The sequence below is a fragment of the Drosophila subpulchrella genome, chromosome 3R (assembly GCF_014743375.2).
Source record: "Drosophila subpulchrella strain 33 F10 #4 breed RU33 chromosome 3R, RU_Dsub_v1.1 Primary Assembly, whole genome shotgun sequence".
Taxonomy (NCBI): domain Eukaryota; kingdom Metazoa; phylum Arthropoda; class Insecta; order Diptera; family Drosophilidae; genus Drosophila; species Drosophila subpulchrella.
In genome coordinates, this window is record NC_050609.1 from 1,076,832 (window position 1) to 1,096,679 (window position 19,848).

The 19,848-nt window shown below is 48.7% G+C and overlaps 1 protein-coding gene across 11 annotated transcripts; it reads right to left on the reverse strand.

The window, feature by feature from the left end:
• Positions 1–15: 15 nt before the first annotated feature.
• Positions 16–19,712, reverse strand: LOC119557612 (baculoviral IAP repeat-containing protein 6). 11 transcript variants are annotated; one of them, XM_037870451.1, is made up of 33 exons: positions 19,227–19,712; positions 17,534–17,844; positions 16,410–17,472; positions 15,532–16,275; positions 14,631–15,465; positions 14,341–14,561; positions 14,059–14,280; positions 13,607–13,903; positions 13,107–13,521; positions 12,616–13,043; positions 12,324–12,556; positions 12,156–12,267; positions 10,588–12,019; positions 10,247–10,515; positions 9,995–10,170; positions 9,452–9,931; positions 9,275–9,392; positions 8,990–9,061; positions 7,875–8,659; positions 7,550–7,808; positions 7,268–7,491; positions 7,090–7,207; positions 6,798–7,028; positions 6,549–6,733; positions 5,950–6,467; positions 5,419–5,882; positions 4,030–5,352; positions 3,627–3,905; positions 2,946–3,560; positions 2,053–2,887; positions 1,526–1,994; positions 1,032–1,460; positions 16–928 (listed from the first exon to the last, which is right to left on the reverse strand). In XM_037870451.1, the coding sequence occupies exons 1-33, from the start codon at positions 19,444–19,446 to the stop codon at positions 416–418; spliced, it is 14,895 nt and encodes a 4,964-aa protein (XP_037726379.1). In that variant the 5' UTR covers positions 19,447–19,712; the 3' UTR covers positions 16–415. The 11 variants fall into 11 exon arrangements, with proteins under 11 accessions (XP_037726379.1, XP_037726370.1, XP_037726359.1 ...); XM_037870442.1 differs by having other exon boundaries at positions 5,950–6,485; positions 10,588–12,016; positions 19,227–19,711; XM_037870431.1 differs by having other exon boundaries at positions 5,950–6,485; positions 9,995–10,167; positions 19,227–19,711.
• Between the last annotated feature and the right edge of the window lie 136 nt (positions 19,713–19,848).

Consider the following 19,848-nt stretch of genomic DNA (forward strand, 5'->3'; position numbering starts at 1 on the left):
ACACACACGGGGTTATTCTTATAGAAATCGATAGATCCGTTTATATAAGCATTTATAAAAAGTTCGATACAATAATCATACATACTTGTATGGAGTGGGATATTCATTTTTTTTAATGGAAAGTTTCTGACAATGCTTTTTGGGGGAGTGTATGCATTTTATATGTGTGCACGCCTTCTTCTGTGCGAAGATAATTAGCGTAATTTGTTTAACATTAATCATTACGGTTCCATTAAGTAAAGCACACCAAGTTCTGTTGCAGTCTCTCTCTTACAAAAATTAAAACAAATAAAGGCGTAAAACAAAAATCATAGCATATAAATAAAAAATGTCTAGGGCAGCGAGGATGCGGGAGGCTGGGCCAAGCAGCTTCTGGGCATCACATCGAATCCATCTTCGGGCAGCAGCTAGGGATTCACAGCTCCTCCTCTTCCTTCTCTTGCCACACACTGCTCTCGTTCTCTGTATCACTCAGAATTTCTACGACCTCTTCTTCGCCCGTCAGCAATCCCCCCTCCTGTGGGAACCCCTTGAAGCCGTCATCCACATCGCCGTCGCCTTCGGCATCGCCATCAACTTCGCAGTCCTCCACATTCTCGCCTAGCAGATTCATGTCCGGCGCTATCGCATCATCTGTTCCCACCTGGGCCGTATTGGTGGCCGCTGCTGCGGGAGCCGCTGACACATCCATGGGTGGCAGCGTGGCCACCGGATTAAATGGCGCATCCAAGTCCTCAAGGCCTCGAGGCGGCTTCAGCTTGGACAACTCCTCACGCAGGTGGCGATAGTGACGCCGCAGGACCATTGAGTTGAAGGATATAGTACGACTAGCCCTCTCCGTGTACTGAGGCTTGCCCAGCTCCTCGATCCAGCCCTCGATCTGGGCGCAGATCTCCTCGCGCTTTAGCCAGAAATGCTTGTGTATGACCTTAAATTGTATAAATTGATAATTCATGTAAATAATTGTTAGAAATTATATCTATCTATTGATTTACTTAGTTATCATAATTTGTAAATTTTATTCTACTCACATCTTTAAAGCAATGGCTTGGGCTGCGTATCTGCTCCAGCATCGCCCAGCGCACGCAGGCCTGATAGATATTGCTGTTGTACTCCCGCGACGAGTTGGTGCCACTCGGAGTGCCCCGACTCCTTTCAAAGCCGGGCTCATTGAAGTACGGCTCGGGGACGAGGATCAGTGACTGGATGGAGACGAGCACCTGCAGGAAGCTGGAGGTCTGCGCATTCCACTTCTCCTCGGGCCGGCCGTGCCAGGTGTTTAGAACCGACAGGCACACCTTGCCGTCATTATAGAGGTTGGGGTTGAAGCGCACCGAATGGCGGCCCGTGGTCTCCAGATTGATGAGCATGGGCTGGTTGGGGTAGTCCGGCGGAAAGAAGACATCAAACTCGAAGCACCCGTTGGCATACGGCGTGTCCGCCGGTCCAGTGATGAGTACCTGTTAGGTGACAAAAATAACGTGTGAGAAATGTGTTGAACCCATAAAAAAAACTCCTAACTTACCTTCATGATGTCCAATCTATCCGTATCACAGCGCACAAATACAGAACTGCTAAAGCTGAGGGGCAGGCTGGTGGACAGTGTCACCGCTTCCTGGGCGAGTCGCTTGACCCGTGACGGATGGTATCGATCGCCGGCGAGCCGCACCATCTTCTCAAAGTGGTGTGAGACCACAAACCGGAAGCTGTTGTTGTCCGACTCAACAATCATGTCAAAAGTGTCGAATTGGCGCTTCTTCATCAGCTCCAGGTAGCGCTGCTCAATAGATTTGCTTAGCGGCTCCAGCTGCCCACTGCCGTCCTCGTTGGTGTGCAGCATGTTAATCAGGGCATCCGCATCCGTGGTCTTCTGCACCAAGACACTTGTTTCATGGATGTCCGGAATGAGCAGAGCTAATCCCTCATCGTCGCCGTCATCGATGTTAAAGGTCAACGGATGTGTCTGACCCTTGATGTTCGACTTCTTGTTTACTCTGTGAGAACCAAACGGTTAAGAGGATTAAATATAAGGCAAATTAACCGCATACTCACTTTAACCGCTTGGCGTACGTATCCACGCAGGTCTTCATGTTCGTGAGCAGCTCCACTATGGGAGGCGTGCTTTCCCCGCTGCCACTAGCCGCCGGCTGGAGCAACGAGACGAGCATCTTGGACAGCGAAAGGGCGCGCAGAAGCTTCAATATGGCACGGTACAGCGGAATGTGGCGCGTGATATCCAGCACAGAATCGTTGCGCAGGTAGGAGCTGAGGGCGGGGATCAGGCAAGACTGCTGCAGGAGGGTTTGGAAGATGGGCGGCAGCTCGCCGGTAACATCTCTGACATCATGGTAGGCCAGGATGTCCTCTCCGCACATGTCACTCGGTATGCAGTCACCCGGATTTATGTAACTTGCCAGAACTAGCAGCAACACTGTGACATGCTCCTCCTCGCTCTTCTGCCGAAGCAGCGCCTGCTCCACATTCCACGACTGCGTGGTGGAACCGGTGCCGAAACCCGTTCCCTTGGCCCAATACATGTGGCTTTTATCGTCCGACGTTGCACTTGGGGTGGCCTCCTCCGGTGCATTTGTTTTGACACCGTTGGCACTTCCGTTTCCACTTCCATTCCCACCAATGGTGCCACTACCACTACTGGTTCCACTTGGTGAGGGTTCGTTGATCGGTGCTCCAATTCTGTTGTTGTGCGACTGATGGGAGAAGATGCCGAGGCAGTTGAGCACTAGGTGCATGGCCCCCACTTCGATAACCACGCGACGAAGCAGCACGCCGTCGTCAGTCGACAGCGGCACACTGTCCAAAAGCTGTCGGAACACCTCGAAGGGTAGTGTGGGCAACGAGGGCGCTAGCGACAGACTGTATATATCATCTGAAATAGAAAGTAAGTGTTACAAGCCATAAAATAAAGTACGCCTCCAAATACTTACTGCCTTCGCCGTCTCCCGTGACTCCCAGCACTAAACGGAGCAGGCACTGGGCACGCATCTTGTCCCGCAGCAGGACATCCGAGTAGGCGGGCAGCCGCAGGAATAACCCAAATGCAGCTAGCGAGTGCTGCGGCACTGAGCTGACAGTTGCCTGCTTGGCCGCCGGCTCGCAGATGGTGTCCTCCAGATCCTCGTAAATCTCGTCGTTTGGCTCCAGCTTCACCCAGTCGGAGAGCGGCGGACTTTTCTCCTTTTCTGTGACCACCAAGGTGGTCTTCCTGCCCGAGTGCTCCGGATAGACGGTGGGCAGGTAGTGTGCCAGTAACGAGAGGCCGCCACTGCTCGAAAATCGTTGCAGTGGTGATGGCAACGGCTCAGTGCAGGCGGCCTTCGTCTTCTTTGCCTCGCTCGCATCATCCGCCCGCTGCTGGGGCACCAGGTCGAGTGATATACAGGGCGTCGACAGCGAATGTCCCGCATCTTGGAGTGAGGCCAAAACCTGCGAAATGGTCGCATCTCCCGCCAAAAGGATATCCGAATACTCTGGTATGACCAACTGGTTGCCATTAGCTGCATTCGCCGATTGCAGCAGGAACTCCTCCACGTTGAATATATCTGTAGAGGAATATTTGGTTAAAAATTAAAAACTTGGGTTACATTTTAATCCGAGGGTATCCTCACTGGAAGCCAAGTTTAGAGTGCTGGTCTGAGTCTCCTTGTCTTTGTTCATGGCCGCCTGGTTCTTGGCATCTTTAATTCGCTTGTCCTTGGCTGCCACGGCGGCTCCAACGGTCAGGAACTCCATGCTGCCCGCCTCAACGTTGTTAAAGTTCAGGAAGCTGCTCTTCTCCAGCTTGCTATCACTAGACTTGGCAGTCGCACTGGACACGCCACTGCTGGAGGCCGAGGCCTCGCCTGCTCGTTGATCTGTTGGTTGTTGATAAACTAGGTTACTATACACTAAGGGGTCACAAACAAAGAAAATAAACGAAATAAAATAATTTAATTATAGGAGCCAAAGCATAAAGTATATGTGAACCAAAAACCGGGCTTATTGGAATAAGTTATGTCCCTAAAAACTCACCACTGACGCAATTCTGCATAATCTCCTGGCACGTGGTGCTGGTGGTCACCGTGAATAGCATGTGGTGGGCGCTGCTCCGCTTGGCGGGGTGGTTATTCACAGCTGCCACCGGCAAGCTAGTGCTGGCACCACTCGAATTGCCGCCCAGGATGGCGGAGAGGGTGTCCCTCCGCTGCAAAGGCTGCTGACTTCTCACCGAGACTGTGATGTGTTCGTTCTCTAGGAGGAGCTGCAGCACCAGCTGCCTGGTGAATCCAGAGATAGTGGGTCGAACACCATGCGAGGATCTTAGTGGCTTGCAAATTATGGCTCCGATGAGCAGCTGTGTGAGAACTTCCTGGTTGCCGGGATGGCAGGCGCTCACCCGCGTGTAGAAGTTGATGGTGGCTCTTTCTAAGCGGATGAATGATTGCTGCATGGGCAGCGTCTTGCTGAACTGGGCGGCATGGGTGTTGCAGAGCAGCTGAAGCAGGGGCTTCCAGAACACGGAGCCCTGCATGGTGCCTAGCCAATCTCGCATAGGACCCTCGGCACAGCACTCGGCAAAGAAGTCCAGCACTTTGGGCACATTTGAGCTACTAAGCAGGGGAGTATTATTGCTCACATTGGCTTCGGCCTTATCGAAGTCCGTTAGGGAAGAGTCCTCGTCATCCGCTGGAGCGGCAGCTGCCTGGTTGTTGGCCGCAGCGCCCTCTTGCTCCGAGCCAGGCAACAGGTGCATGCAATACTCGTAAATGGCGTGGGACAACAGCTTGGGGAGTCCCGAGTCCAACATTTGGTATACTGCCGCCGGGGACTGGCAGGCCAAGGCCAGAGTCTTCAGGAATGTGGGACGTTGCAGCAGAACTGTGAGATTCTCGCTACCCTCGCGCCGGAACCAGGCACTGCCGCTCTGCACCTTGCTGTCATCCGTCTGGCCCCGAGCTGGGGGCTCTAGTTTCACTCCCAACTTGACCAACAGCTGGTTGAACAGCTCCGGCTTGATGTAACACAAAGCGCACAGCAGGGAGTCAAAGCTACTCTTCAGAGGCTCATCGTGCTCCAGGGATGACACCCATTCGAAACAGGTCTCAAACAGCGACGACGAAATGAGGAGTGGCAGCTCGGGAAGTTGCTGCTGTGTCTGCACTTTCCACAGAATTGAAGCAATCACCTTAACAAATCCGCTCTGCGGATTATTACACCGCGCCTGCTGGCTGTAGTTGTCGTGCAGTTGCATCACCCAGTCGATCAGCACGCGCAATTTGTCCAGCAAGTGCTCCGTGGAACCGGTAACCACTTCGTGGATGAGATCGCACACCGCATCGCTGGAGAGTTTGAAAACTAAAAAGGAAATGTATTTAATTTATTTTTAATTTTATAAATATTATAGTAGTTCTAAGGACTTACCTTGGGGAGTGGTGTGCCACAGAAGCGTCCGAAGTAGCTGCAAACTAAGCTCGTGGTTGTAGGCACCCAATTTCAGCAATATGGTCTCCAGGTGTTGCTGAGCAAGGCTTGGAATCATTGGCATTATATTGAGCAGTGAGCAGCAGGCCTCTAGGAAGCCAGGATATGCAGCTGGATAGGCGGCAATCAGATCCGCCAGCTTACTGTCAGGTTGTAGGGCGGCCACGTGGAAGCAGCGCGACAAAATCCGAACCCAGCCAATGCTCGTCTTGGCAAAGGCATCGTCCTCAAGCATAGCATCCGCATCCATCGCAGCTAAAGCTGCTGTTTGCAAAGGCGAGGAGCACGAGGCCAGGGAATCGATAAACGGGCTCGGCGATCGAAGGCCCTGCATACGATTTCCGAAGATCGTCTGACCAAGCACAGCGATTTGGACGAGACCAACATTACCACAGTCCTTGGGTCTGTGAATTAAATTAGTTATCACATTAATTTTCATAAACCAATCAGCATTTTCCTTTTTCAACTTACTTGTACAGCCTCAGAACAATGCTGGTGGCTACCTCCGCCTTGGCCAACTTTAATCTGATGCAGGTCAGCCCAGTGGTGGCCATGGGTGCACCCACTGGGATGGAGCCCACGCCATAATCTCTGGACAACTCCAGTGCCACCGCCGAAGGGCAGGAGGCCAGACTCGTTGTGTGCGGCACTAGCTGCACTTCCTTCAGCAGAATCGCAGTGGGAAGCGTTATAGTCAGATCCACATGCGTCTCATTTGGATAGAACATGTAGCTCCAGGCTGGAGATCGTGGTCTTCTATGTGAATTATTAGGGTTGGAGATTAGAACCTCAGCACTTTGAGCGGCGTCGTTTTCGGAAACAATGTGCGAGAAGGGTGCAAAGTTGATTAGCCCATCGTACTGAGCTCCACTCCTCGGCGGCTGTGCTGCCGTTGCTCCAGTTGTGCCCGTTCCAGTTGTTGTCTTTTTGCACGCACTGTTCGCCGCCACATGAGTGTTTCGCTTAAAGCGTGTATTGCGCGTCAAGTGCTGCATAATCAACGAGATCTATTAAAATGTAGTTTAGAGTGAGTTTCTAGAAAAGGCACATATTTTAAAATGTGTTCCTACCAATCCTGGCTGCATGTTAATAATAGTTTTATTGAGTCGCACCAGGTTGTGACAGATAATCTGAATTCCACCCAGCTGGGTGAACGTCTGAACTGCCGCTGTGACCTCCAGGACCTTTGAGATGTACCACAGGAAGGGCTCCGAAAGCGGCAGACGAGGCAGCGTCGCATTTCTTTGAATGGTGGCTGTCGGTGGAGGAGCTAAGACTTAAGTAAGCAGCAAAAGATATTAAATAGAAGGTAATCTTACTTTCTTCCAGGTATTGGCAAATGGGTGCCACAACCAGTCGGGGATTGGAGGCCTTATCACTGAGGGTTATCATCAAACTGAAGACGGCGTCTGCAATTGTCTGGGGATCATCCAAAACCATATTCGACTTCAGTGAGAAAAAGCAGCCAGAGGACATCATGGTAAAAGTGTTTGTAGAACACTGGGAGAGAGTTCCAAAGAGGCGCTTCATCGTGGGGAAATGGCGAAGAACTAAAAAGGCAGTGTTCGTTATTAATATAAATTTTAAATGGAACTGTGATAATGAACCTACCCCAATCTGCTATGCATGGTACCTTGCTGCGATGTCCTTCCGTATTTAACTGTTCCGCTTTAGTCTCATCTGTTTGACTTTGATTGGATAATTCCTCCTCCTCGGGTATGGTAACCTCCTGCCCAAAGAAAAATGCACAAGTAAGAAACGTTTGACGACATGCTGTGCGGAGACATACACTTGGTTGCCTGGGCATCTCCGTGAGAACCATGTGCGAGGATAGTTTCAGCAGGTTTATAATAAGCGAATTGTCACAGATTGTGGCATTCTGCTTAGTGGGATTCTCCGATCCCAATACATTGGCAAACAGATTGCTAAAGTTGTTGCCAGCCGTGTTGTTCTCATTTCCTCGCTGACACTGAAGTTTCTCGCCGTTGGAAATGTTGTTGTACACCAGGAAAGCTAAACAAATATTGTGCTTGATTAAATATTCAAATGGAGAAGAATTTTGACTACATACAAACACTTTCAGTGATCTTAAGCGCAATGTTGAGATCTCCCTTGTCGTTGGGCATCATGAGCAGATCACGAACCAGCTGATTCTGCGCATCGATAGGTCCCTGCTGGTTGCTAATAGCGCCACCGGGTTGCACCAACTGAAGTACAACATGCAACAATATGTCTTTTAGTCGGCGCTTGCACGGAATGCCACTCGTCTCGCTTTTGCTGTGCAGCCACAGCAGCAACTCATGCAGATGCTTGCAAATGGTTGGACCAGCCTGGAGGAAAATTGTTCAATTTCGTAAGAATGTTTATTCAACACAAAAACCAGATGAAAAACTTACACATCGGTTGGTTATAATAGACGAGCTCATGCCGTAGCCAGAGAAGAACCGCAGCAGCATCTTCTCAAAGTTCTCATCGTTCACAATTACCTCGTTGATACGGGTACAGTCCGCATCCTCGCCAATAGGCAGTGAGTTGCAGGCAAGGAACAGGCACTGGAAGCCCAGACACCAGGTGCGCAGCTTGATGTCATTGTGCCAAGCTAGGGCCAGGAGCAGCCCCTGAACTGCATTCGCCCCAAACGGAATCTTCGGAACATCCGTATGGGTGATGCCACTGGTATATGGCTTATCAGATAGCTCGCAATTCAGCGTGAGCCACATCTGCAGCACCTGCTCCAAGTGCACCCAAGTGTCCTCATAGTGCAAATCCGCCAGGATGGAGTCGAAGACTTTCTTGAACATCACATATGTGTTGCGGCCATTGTATTCCGTACCTGACCAAAGTTGCGTCAAGTACTCCGGCCAAGGAGCAGCCTCCGGTGGCGGAGAGACGAACTCATTTGTCAACACCTGAGGCAGCGAGGAGTAGAGATCCAGAGAGGTGCGATTAGTAAGCCTTCTAAGCAGCGTTTCCACATGCAATTCCAAGCCCACGTCCAACCGTGTGTCCAGTGCAATGGAGATGGACTTGCAGAAGAAATTGAAGGTGTTCTTGCACAGAGCATTGCTCTCCTTCTTGGTCACTGGTTTTGTTCGCTCGATCATGTCAATGTCGTTCAGCATTTCGTCGAATTCCGTGTCATCGCATTCAATCAATGACGGCAAGTAATTATATTTGACGGCTGCAAAGGTAAATGTAGTCAATGTTAGAATGGGTATTGTTTTTTGGCAGTGTTTTGATATATAATTGCAGGATACGGGTATCAAAATCATATTTAAATGGGATCAAACTAAAAGCTTGGCTATGGGGAAAGTAGACTTGTACCAGGAACCGTAAATGGTTAAAATATTTTTCGAATTGTTGAAAATTTTAATATTTCCAGAATTAAAAAGCATTAAAAAATGGTCAACAAATACGGTTCCTGCATACATAGTGCGGTAGTCAGGCCATCTATGAATCACCTTGCACATAGTATGCAAAGGTCTACGGTTAAGATAATGACTGTGTTTACCCTCTTGATAAAATTCTCTTGCTGTCGGCATCAGCATCTCAAATTGTGCCTCAGTGCACGAGGAAGCAGTGGCTAAAAGAATGGAAAATTCATTGTTTCACTAAGCCCTAGCAAGGGATTTCGCATCTACGGACTTGCCGTAGAAAGGAATACCTTTACAAATGTTTTTTAAGTGTAATTTAATTTGCATATCTTCATACACGTATTGTATTCAATTTCAACATTTTGCATAAATATATTAGAGTTTTGCTAAATAAACAGAAATCTAAAAAACTATGTACTTACAGGTATAGTCGCTGAATAAATCTCGAGTTTCCTGAACTGAAGCTTCCATGGTTCGCGGTGCATCATTGGTGGGTGTGACATCATTGTCCCTAAACTGCTTGTCTGCATCCAAAAGATCCTGCAAGGTAAATGCGCGTTTATTAATTAAACAATAGTGTTCGTTTAATTTAAACTCACTTGAAGCAAACAAGTAATGGCATGGACAGCCCAGGGCTGCTGCTGATCATTCCACACGGATAGACGAACCAGCTGCTCCAGCTGGGCGGTGGTTACAATCTTGCAGAGCTGCACAGACGGTCTGCAGGCGGCCACCAAGCGAGCGATTACCTTGCAGGTGAGCAGAAACTGGTCCATGTTGCAATCGAAATCCATTTCCAAAAGCAGGGCAAAGAGCCCGCGAATGACCACCTTGATATTGGCCATTCGAAGTGTCTTCAATCCCTTGTCAAAATTGCTGTCTCGTTCGCCATCGGTTCCCGAGACATCCTGGTGCTTGGGCGAGGAAGTGGAGCCCACCGTACTCTTAGAAGCACTACTACTTGAGCTGCTACCACCCACACAGAGGCCAGCCATATTGATCTTGCTACCGGTGGCGGTCGACTTGGTAGGTCCACTGCCCTTTGATTTCGATGACAGCTCCATGAAAATACCAGGATGCTGAGTAAACAATTAATATTAATATCTTGTTGATTTCCATTCAAAACTAAGTAGTAAACCAACCTCATTCTGTATCATGTATATCTTTTTTCCCCAGTCCGTGTAGGGCTGCACCGAGTACTTATTTTGCTGAATGATGCGCTTCTTAAAGCAGCGCAGTTGCTTGCTGTTGGGTGTGTTGCTTGGCCTGGTCTTGGTAAAGTCACTCTCACAGCTCATAAAGTCCCAGCGAGCAGCTGCTGCAATTACATTTTTATTAATAGGTATGACTAAAATTACATTTCCTTCTATTGAAATATCTAGGCAATCACTTACACTTATCCTTGCGCTCATTGTCGTCTAAGCACACTGATAGAAACAGCAGTAACCAGGTGATCAGCTGAAGATCGGAGGTGGTGCCCATTGCTGCATTGCGATCAGCAGCGTTTGCCGACGTGCTGGGCTGCTCCGACTGGTATTTGTAATGCGGAGAAATGGGTGCCAACAGCTTGACGAGCGTCTTGAGCACGGCGTCAATCACAATGGATCGGCAGGCGCCCATAGCAATGCTGCGACGTCCCAGGTAGGTGAGCAAAAAGAATATGCTGTAAGTAAAGACCAAAAATAATGGATATTAGTTTCCTTTCAATCTCCATCAGTATTCTAAGAGCACTAACCGATCTTGGGGGAAAGCCTTGCAGTTCTGTGCCGAAAACAGGCTGCAGAAGGTGTCGGCGAGGAAGTCTCCCCACCATGGCTGAAAGCAGCACATTCGCACCAGCAACGAACAGGTGGCCAACTGCAGTTGGGCGTCCCCGTAAACCACGAGCGAGTTGAAGAGCGCCTTCGCCGTGGCTGAATTGAACTTCTGGTGAACGGGCAGGATGTTCTTGATTCCGTACTCGATGGAGAAGTGCAGAAGCACCTCCACCAAACTTAAACTGAGTACTCGCAACTTGTCGTGCGAAGCAGCGCGTAAAATTTCCTCAGTTATCGGAATCGGCTCTCCCGGGGGAGGCGTGTTACCCAACGCGTTAGGAGAAATAGCTCGTTCCAAACGGAGAACCACATTCCGGATAACATTAATCTGGTACTGCAGAAGCATGCACTCATCGTAGAGTGAAACGACTTTATTGTTGTTATCCAGGCCACTAAGCTCCTCATCGCGCTGCTTGTTGATGAACGCTTGCAGGTGGGCCACGTTAGACAGTTCACTGTTCCGCATGGGAGCCAGCAGATCCATCAGTTTGCAGCTGGCCAGGCTGTAACGGCAATGCACATCCTCGTACAGTGCATTTAGCGACTTTAATTGCGATTGAAGGCTGTGAGTCGGCTGCTTGATGAACCTCATCAGCTGATCCCCATAGCCGTCATGCTCTAGCACAACCGGATGGCCAAAGAACCGTCCCAAGGGTACTTTGCACTTTGTAGACGACATACCAATTCGACCAATGATGGTTAATTTCAAGTACCGGCAAATCGGCGCCGGCTGAATGTCGCTGAGCACAAGGGTTTTGGTCTGAATATCGTTCACCTGTACCAAACGCGTACAATCGGTCTCCTCGTCAAAACACCAGATGTCAATATTCAGGGAAGTCAACTCATCGCACGAGGGAATCACCAGATCCGTGAGCAGGATGTGCTGGCCAAAGTCCAGCACCACAAATCGTCTGGCACCCGAATGCATCCGATCTATGACTATCATCTGCTTGGGCGGCGGAGTGATTAGCTTGTGCCAGGCAATCGGCTGGCAAGGATTGGCGTTCAAGTTCTCCATAATCTTCTCGCTCTCCGCCGCATCGTCCAGTACGTTGTCACCTGATCCTGTTGTCTGCTGCGACGGATTCGGCTCCGAAGTAGTCTCCTGGCCTTCAATGGGAGCTCCCATCTCCATATTAAATGGAGGCGTTGTATTTCCGTCCCAGTTGTCTAGTTTGCCAAAGTCATCGAATGAGATGTGTTCGTATATCTTTTTCTGCATGTAGCTTTCGAATAGCGACAACTTGGGCAGAAACTTGGACATCTTAAGCTTATCCATGATGTCCGCTTTTTCTAATTTAACCTCCTGTTTCAGAGCGTGTTCAAGAGAGTCTGCCAAAGAGGACCCTGCTAAAAAAAATAATTAAAAATTAAAATAAGTATACGAAGGGCCACAGTTCAAAATGTTCTGAAGACAATTAAAACTTACAAAATATATGGTGACTTTATATAAATTACCCACACTGTGGTGTCAAAGAAAACTTACAAGTTTTGTCCTTGAAGCCATTGACCAATCCAAATGCATCGTAGTCGACCTTGCCCTGTTTTTCCTTCATTTCCTCCACCAGGCATTCCACATCATTGACCAGGTCGTTGAGCTAGTAAATATTATCACTTTAGTAATACTTCTTTCCTACTTTGTTTTCGGGTATACCATTTCCTCGCCTTTCTCCTTGGCTACAACTAACTTCGGCATCATCATGACATCCTCAATAACCACATTGGCCGCGGAGTTTCCCCCAACACTGTCGATGTTGTCGATTCGAGTGGCCTCAGAGGTTTGAACGCAGTTGAAGTGCAGTTGCACAACCTCTAACAATCCACGCAATTGGTTACTGATGCTCTTTCCGCGGATCAGATATGGGAACGTGCGAAAGTCTACCCCATCTGTAAATGGACAAATTCGCTATTACTTCAGACTTAATAAGGACAATTCAAAGTTCAACCTATGGAGCTCAATCGCTTGATGTCCAGCCCAGTCACCGGCAGAATAGTAGAACTGCTGCGTATCACATTAGTGAGGGCCACAGATGAACCGGGCCCCTGTCTGCTGACATTGGGGAAGTCGAAGTCAAATATCTCCGGCTCGAAGGGATAGCCGTAGAGGCCAAACCGCGTGGCTAGCAGCGCACAGTGAGGATCCCATCGCTTGTCGATTTCGACGGCAATGTCCTTCAGCAGATTGATAGCCAGCTCGGAGATGCTGTTGTGAGATTGGGCTGTGGATGTGGCACAGGTGAGCATCATGTACCAGCGCACAACGCTTCCGCACTGTGCGCGCGGTAATTCCGGAAATGTGTTGGCAATCGCTGATTTGAAACTATAGTCCAGCGTTGTGTGATCCTGCACTTCTGCTGGCAGATTGGTTGCACCCCTAAAAGTTGTTACATGATTTCATTTTGTATCTTTCTGGATAGATATATATATCTCTACTTACTCTGTCAACATGATCAGCAGCTTCACACATTTGTGGGCTGTACTCCGTTCACTGTAGATAACGCAGTTCCGCAGCAACGGCTCGATATACTTCTCCGCGAGGGAAATGCACTCGAACTGCTGGGCCAGCAGATCCTGAATGTTGGCTGCAGTCTGCTTGTTGATCTGGTCCTTGAGCCGCTCCGACTTGGGTGACCGAAAACGATTTAGCCTAATGAAGCAAATCCAGTTGAGCACGTCGAGCGACAGGTTCTTGGCCAGCGGGCTGGAAGCCGGATCACTGGCGATGCGCAGCAGCTGAACCAGCAACACGTTGCTCTCCAGCATGGCTATGCGCTGTATCCGGCCATTACTGATCCGACTATGAGACTTGACAGCGCGCACACTGATGGAAATCTCGTGCAACCAGTCGCAACCTGCGAAGAGATACAAAAAAAAGGAAAAATAACAACTTTATTGGAATTCTCGACCATTATATGGTTGTGCAACACCAGGAAGTACCTTCCCTACTCGGCAGTTGCTCGGGCCTGCGTCCCACAGAGGGAGCAACTGCGGCTGGCTGCTTTTGGGACTTGTTCGTTGAGATGTCGGCTACGATCACCGGTTCAGTGTTTTGATACTTGGGTTTTTTCACATGAATAATATTAATGCAGGCGCTTTTCGCCGCTGGACATACTTTCAGGACCGCTGTCTTGACCGCCCGAAGAATACTGGCCATGCTAATGGAGTTCCTATTTTGCTTGCTTTGATTCACTAATTCCTCAACTTGGTGCGAGCGTTTGTGCCGCGTTGAGGAAGCTGCAAAAGGTAGCGATATGGGCGGTAAACAACTTCATGCCTAGTAACAAACTGCAAACGGTACTCGAAATTCGGTGCTAGGAGTGGCAGCTGCAAACCAACTTAATATCCCTGTTGCTCCCGGCATCAGATTCCCCATTTCCTAGCCTACTTACCTCTCGTCTTGTTCTGCCCATCTTTCGATGGATCCGACACTGTTTTGATGTGCAGCAGGAAATTCCTGGTGCGAGTCTTAAACAGTTTCGGGGAAGTGAGCGTGGCGGTGCCCCCCTGGTCACACAGATCGATGCATGAGGAGAGCTCGATGGGACCGGCCAGAACCTCCGCATTGTGGGCCAGTAAATACTCCTCACTTAGCACGGGATTTTCGTTGGCAACTGGAAATGAGATTGCAATTTAATTTGGGAACAACTAACGTTGTTTGTGTTAACACTTACTATATGAGAGATCAATGTTGTCATCGATGACATTCGGCTTGTAACTGGAATGAGGTCCCTTCATCCGGTAGCCAAAGCCGTTGGTGTTTTGTTTCAGTAGGGTGACCTGAATTGCTGCAGGGTTTGAGCATTGCTGGTAGACCGTGAACTTGAGATCGATGTGACCCAGAGACACGGGTTGGGCTAAATTGAGCTCTATAATGTGCTCGTCCCAGGTGGTTCTGAAGGTATATGAATAGTTATTACCATCGGTAAAGCAATTGGATCCTCTATAGGCATAAAATACTCACGCATCATTGTGCAAACGCCAGGTGCGTGTGAAATCCCGTTCGTCACCACCATGTCGCATGTTTTGCGACTGCTTTCGCTGCTTCTGCACCTGGCCGAGATCGTTCCAACAACTGGGCACCTCGGCAGAGTAGACAGTCAGCTTATCGTCAAACTGCGTAAGGGCGTAGAAGACCTTAAGGTCTTCTAGTGTCAGGTCGGCCGTCTTGTAAGCGAGCAGGTTGGCATTGGTGGCAGCCGTGGAAGCCGCCGATGGCGATGTTTGGACGTGTGCACCTTGTGCGCCGCTAGAGGAGCTCGAGATTGCTGCTGCCTCACTGCCAACATCCACGCAAATGGAGTCACTGGCGAGCAGGGTCTTGCCCAACAGGTCTGATCCAGCCACATGACGAGCGCCATCCGTAACACTTACATCCGCTGCCTGCGTTAACGTGGTATTGCAGTCATCCTCCATCTCGAGCAGTTCGTCTCCAGAGTCGTTCTCGCCCTCGCTCAGCGAGTAGAAGAGCAGGCCGCCCTGGCGTGAGCAACAGCACAGCCTATCCAGATTCCGGCAATAAACCACAGACTCAAAGTGCTCGCCCTCCTCCTCGATCACCATGGTGCCTTGGAAATCGGCGAGCGAGTAAATCTCAACGCTGCCATCTGCACACACTACGCATATAGAGCCGGCATCCTTGTGATCCGGAGACGAGTTGAAATGTGGCAGGATGCAGAGCTGCTTGGGACACTTGGCCCGACTGAAGGTCATGGCCAGGGTGTAATCGTTGGATATTTGAGTGTCATCATAGTCGAACACCAGGAGCTGAGCTGCCACATTTCCCTCGGCGTTGTTATCTAAGAGAATCGAAAATGTAATTAAATGTGTTTTAAAATTGGTAACTTTTATTGATTTTAGCGTACCTGTGTCCATTGACTCTTCCGCCCGCTGCTCCTCATCCTCCTCCTCTTCCTCCTTGGCCACGGTGGCCATGATGATCTTACTGCCCTCTGTCTCCGGCGCCTTGGTGCGCAGTAACTTAACCAGCAGCTGGTTGCATTTCGGAGTAGTGGGCAGGATCTCGGCAATCTCGATGATCTCTTGCACCGAGTGGGTCACACCATTCGCCCCACTACTGGCCCCGTCTAAGGCATTCATGCGCTTAACACTGGTCCAACTCTCCACCACACAGTCAATCTCCTCGGTGGCCGTCATCTTGTCGCTGCTGCTGTTGGTGCTCCCGTTGATCATGATGTTATTATTGTTGTTCGAGGAATTTCCACCCAAGGAGTTGGCCTCGTTGTTGTTGTTATTGTTATTATTGTTCTGGTGAGTCATCTCCACATCCTCGACAAGTTTATCGATCTCGTTGCCCATGCCAAGATTACTAACATTCACCGTATTCGATCCAACCATCAAACTTAGCGGTTCCTCCAGATTGTGATCCAGGATCTGAGACAATGTGCACAAATCGAAATCGTACAAAACGGAGGCATCGTCGGTGTTTTGGCTGACTCCGTTGTTCTTGTTGTAGGTCATCAGGGCGGACACAAATCCGTTGCTATCGAAGCCGTCGGTGAACTTCTCGTACGGGGTCATGGCCTTGTTATCATCATCTTTGGACTCGACATTCGCTTGGGTCACGTTCACATTGTTTTCGCCGGAGACTGCAGCGAGATGAATAATTATAATTAATTAATCCGTGAGAGAATGGTTTAAGTTTAGGATGGGCTATCAACAAAATAATCAAACAGCTAAACATAAATATGAAATATTTAAAGCAATGTATGCTCTTGCTCACCATTGACCATTGGGGATGAGGACTTCATCAACTGACCACCAACGCTGGAGACGCTGCCACTGTCATTGCTGACGCTCGCTGAGGTCTCACTGCTTCGGTCCACCTCGACGATGTTGAGCACTACCATGCGCAGAGCCAACTCGCCGCTGCTCTGGCGCACACTGACGCCTAGAACGATTTTGGATCCCACTACGCCGGCCCGAAGCGTGGACGTTGAGGTTATATGCTGGGCATTGACACTGCCAAACTTTCCACTAGATACCGCATTCGATCCTGAATGGGATCCCACTCCGCTGCTGCTTCCTGCTCCGCCATAATTCGCCGGCGAGTACACGTAGTTCACCTTGGTGCGGGCTCTTGCATTCGGAAGAACACAGATGGCAGTAACCCGCGCCCACTCGAAGCTCTCCTCAAAAACGTCCTTGAGCAGGGTCGGAACGTGGATGCTGTGCATCAGCTTCAGGTGACGTTCAATGCTCCAAACGCTTAGCTCTCCCGTTTGAGAGCAACTAGTGCAAAGCACATTTGCGTAATCACTGTTGGATATGATGTCGAATCCTAGTCCGGGTGCTGGCAATGCGGGATTGGTGGCGTAGGTGATGGACAGTGGGACATTCTGCGTGTACTCGCCCTTGACGAAGGGGCACAGCGGGGAGTGCCTCTCATGCTCGCTCCACGGCTCATCCGTCTTCTCCCAGCAGACAAGACAAACATTGCAGGTGAAGCACATGGCGCGATCCTCGCCGGAGGAGGATGGCTGATGGTAAAACCCGGCCTGGGCCATTTGATCGGGCAGAGCCCACTTGTAATCCATGTGGGGCCACTTCTCGAACGTCTGCCGACGCACTGCCTCCGAGTGCATAAGCACGCGTTGGAAATTACTAAAGTTCCAGCCAAAGTCTGGCACTCGGGACCCCATCAGCATGTCGGTGAGGCGTTCATTGATGGCGGAGGCGATGGCCAACACGGGAATGTGGCGCTCCAGGCGCTTCAGTAGGATGACCACATTGTTTGACACCAGCTTGAGGCTTGAATAGGGCACCTCCAGGCATATGGTATTCCACTAAAACGGAAAACGGTGTCACTTTTAATCATTCATCTTAGACGAACAAGTTAATTCTTACCCGCTGGGCCTTGATGCCCTTCTTGGCATTCAGCTGTGCTTGGTTAATCTTCTGCGTCAGCTCGTTGCTTATGTCACAGGGGCACTCCAGACCTTCGCTCTCCAGTTCGGTGATGCAGTTCTGAAAGATGATCGCCTCGGACAGAATGATCTCCAACTTGATGTAGTCGTCGTTTTGGCCAATCGGCGCCTGCAGAATGGTGTCCAGCAGCAGGACGCCGTTGTAATCGCCTCGCAATCCGAGATTATGACCATCCCAGAACAAGATCTTGTCCTGCAGGGGCATATACCGACCATGAACGATGCAGTCGCCTGGGAGGGAAAAAACCAGATGGAACAAAACATTAGAAAGGGAATATGACTCATCCTTGCTGATTTCATCAGAAAACAATTTTACACTCTCCCTTTTGTAGCTTTAAAATTTCAAATAATTTTAAATTCACCTTTGAGTTCAATAATTTCGACAATTACTCAGATTATATTGATAAATAAAGTAATTAACTAAAGGCAATTCAATAGAACCGATTTTGATAAGACATATTCCAAAGTAAAGTTTTAACTAGAAAATGTTAAAGTTGAAAGACTTATGAAATCCTAGTTTAATGTAATAACAAATTTATAAAAAATGTTAATACAGGCATGAAATCAGAACCAATTGATAACGAGACTACATCCGTGAAATTGAAGACCGGAACATTCCCGAAAATAGCTTCCGAACTACAAATTCATGGGTGGCGGGGGCGAGGGGAGTCATCAAACAAAAGCACTGCGTAATAGAAGCAAAACAAAAATAAAATGCGTGCTGCTCGCGGCTAATAGAAAACAATAACAAATGCATTGCGATAGGACGGTTAGGACGGATATCGGATCCCGAGGGGAATCACTCAGATTGGCTTGGATTGGATTATCACTCTCCGTTTAAGGATTTCCCAGAGCTTTGTTAAAAATTGATGCCAAACGCATACACAAAAAACTGCCAGCACACACAACCACACATACAAACGGGTGGACAAGTGCAAGGCAATTACGTACAGAAATGCAATACAGTGAGCAATGGCTATGACAAACTGTAAGTAAATTTTAAATTCGCATACACAGAGAAAAATAAAGGAAAACTTAATATTGTAATGAATGGTTTACAACTTCAATTCAATTAAATTTTTTTGTTATGAAAGGAAACAAGATAAATGTCATTATTTCTTGGGAAGTCAAATTATTTTTTTAAACCTCAAGAAATCAGATTTCCTAGAACCTAACAAAAACGTGCTACGCCCCAGTTCTAGCTAATTCACCCAACAAAGCATACTCATGATGTTTTTGAACGATCTCAGTAGTGACTATTTTATATTTTCAGTATAGATACTACAAAATAAAAACAATACCAACATTAGAATTATTACTATGATATTGATCATTTATCAAAACAAAAACAAAATTGTTTAATTTTAACGTATGGAATTTCTTATATCGCATTACTTTGCATGCCTCTGTTTTGATCTAAAGATTCTATACTATGATTAAGCCTATTCAGATCTCCGAAAATCATCAAAGATTATTGATATATTGCCGTTTTTCTCTGTGTGGGTTCTAATTCGCAGTTCTCCACTGTATTGACATTTTGGTGCGCCAGTGTGGGTGAGTGGCCCCATCGGTGTGTACATATGTGTGATGGTTTTTTCCCCAAGAAATCTTACCGTTGGAGCTGAGCTGATAGGTCTGCAGGATCACTCCGGAATTGGCGTCCAGGACCTTGACCGTGCTGCCGTTGTCGAACAGCAAGAGGACATTTAATTGCGGATGATAGACGACGTTGCGCATCTCGAAGGGTCGAGCTGGAGCGCTATTACAATCGCCCAGATCCAAGTAGCCATCTTGCTTGAGGACGCGCTGCTGGTGATGCTGCTCCGTGGCCATTCCGGAGGTGCGCCACTGCGGTTTGGTTCTCCTGGTTCCGGATAGGATACGCTTTACGGGTTTTTCGCAATTCTATTCGGAAAATAATTGGCTGCGGAACAGAGCGCTCTGCTTCTGCTGCTTCTTCTTCTTCGTTTTGCCCCTTCTTCTTCTACCTTCTGACAGATGTGTTTGCCATTCGATTGCCACCACTCGCCTGTGAATGCCAAATTAATCGAGTGCCCAGTGGGCGCTCGAGTGTGCGGGGGCGGGGGGTGTGGCCACGTCTAATCAGCAAAATAAATACATTTGGAATAGAAAAATAAAAGTATTCAGACATTTGCGAGTGGTTAGATTTGATAACTGGGCCTACTCTGTAGCAGACTGTGTGTGCCCTCTACACCGAAAGTAAACATGTACGTA

Coding starts and splice junctions, on each gene's coding strand:
- LOC119557612 (XM_037870422.1), bottom strand. CDS start 19,446: ATGGCCACGGAGCAGCATCACCAGCAGCGCGTCCTCAAGCAAGATGGC. Junction 17,473..17,533: donor AGGGCATCAAGGCCCAGCGG/GTAAGAATTAAC, acceptor TTTCCGTTTTAG/TGGAATACCATATGCCTGGA. Junction 13,522..13,606: donor GCAACTGCCGAGTAGGGAAG/GTACTTCCTGGT, acceptor ATCTCTTCGCAG/GTTGCGACTGGTTGCACGAG.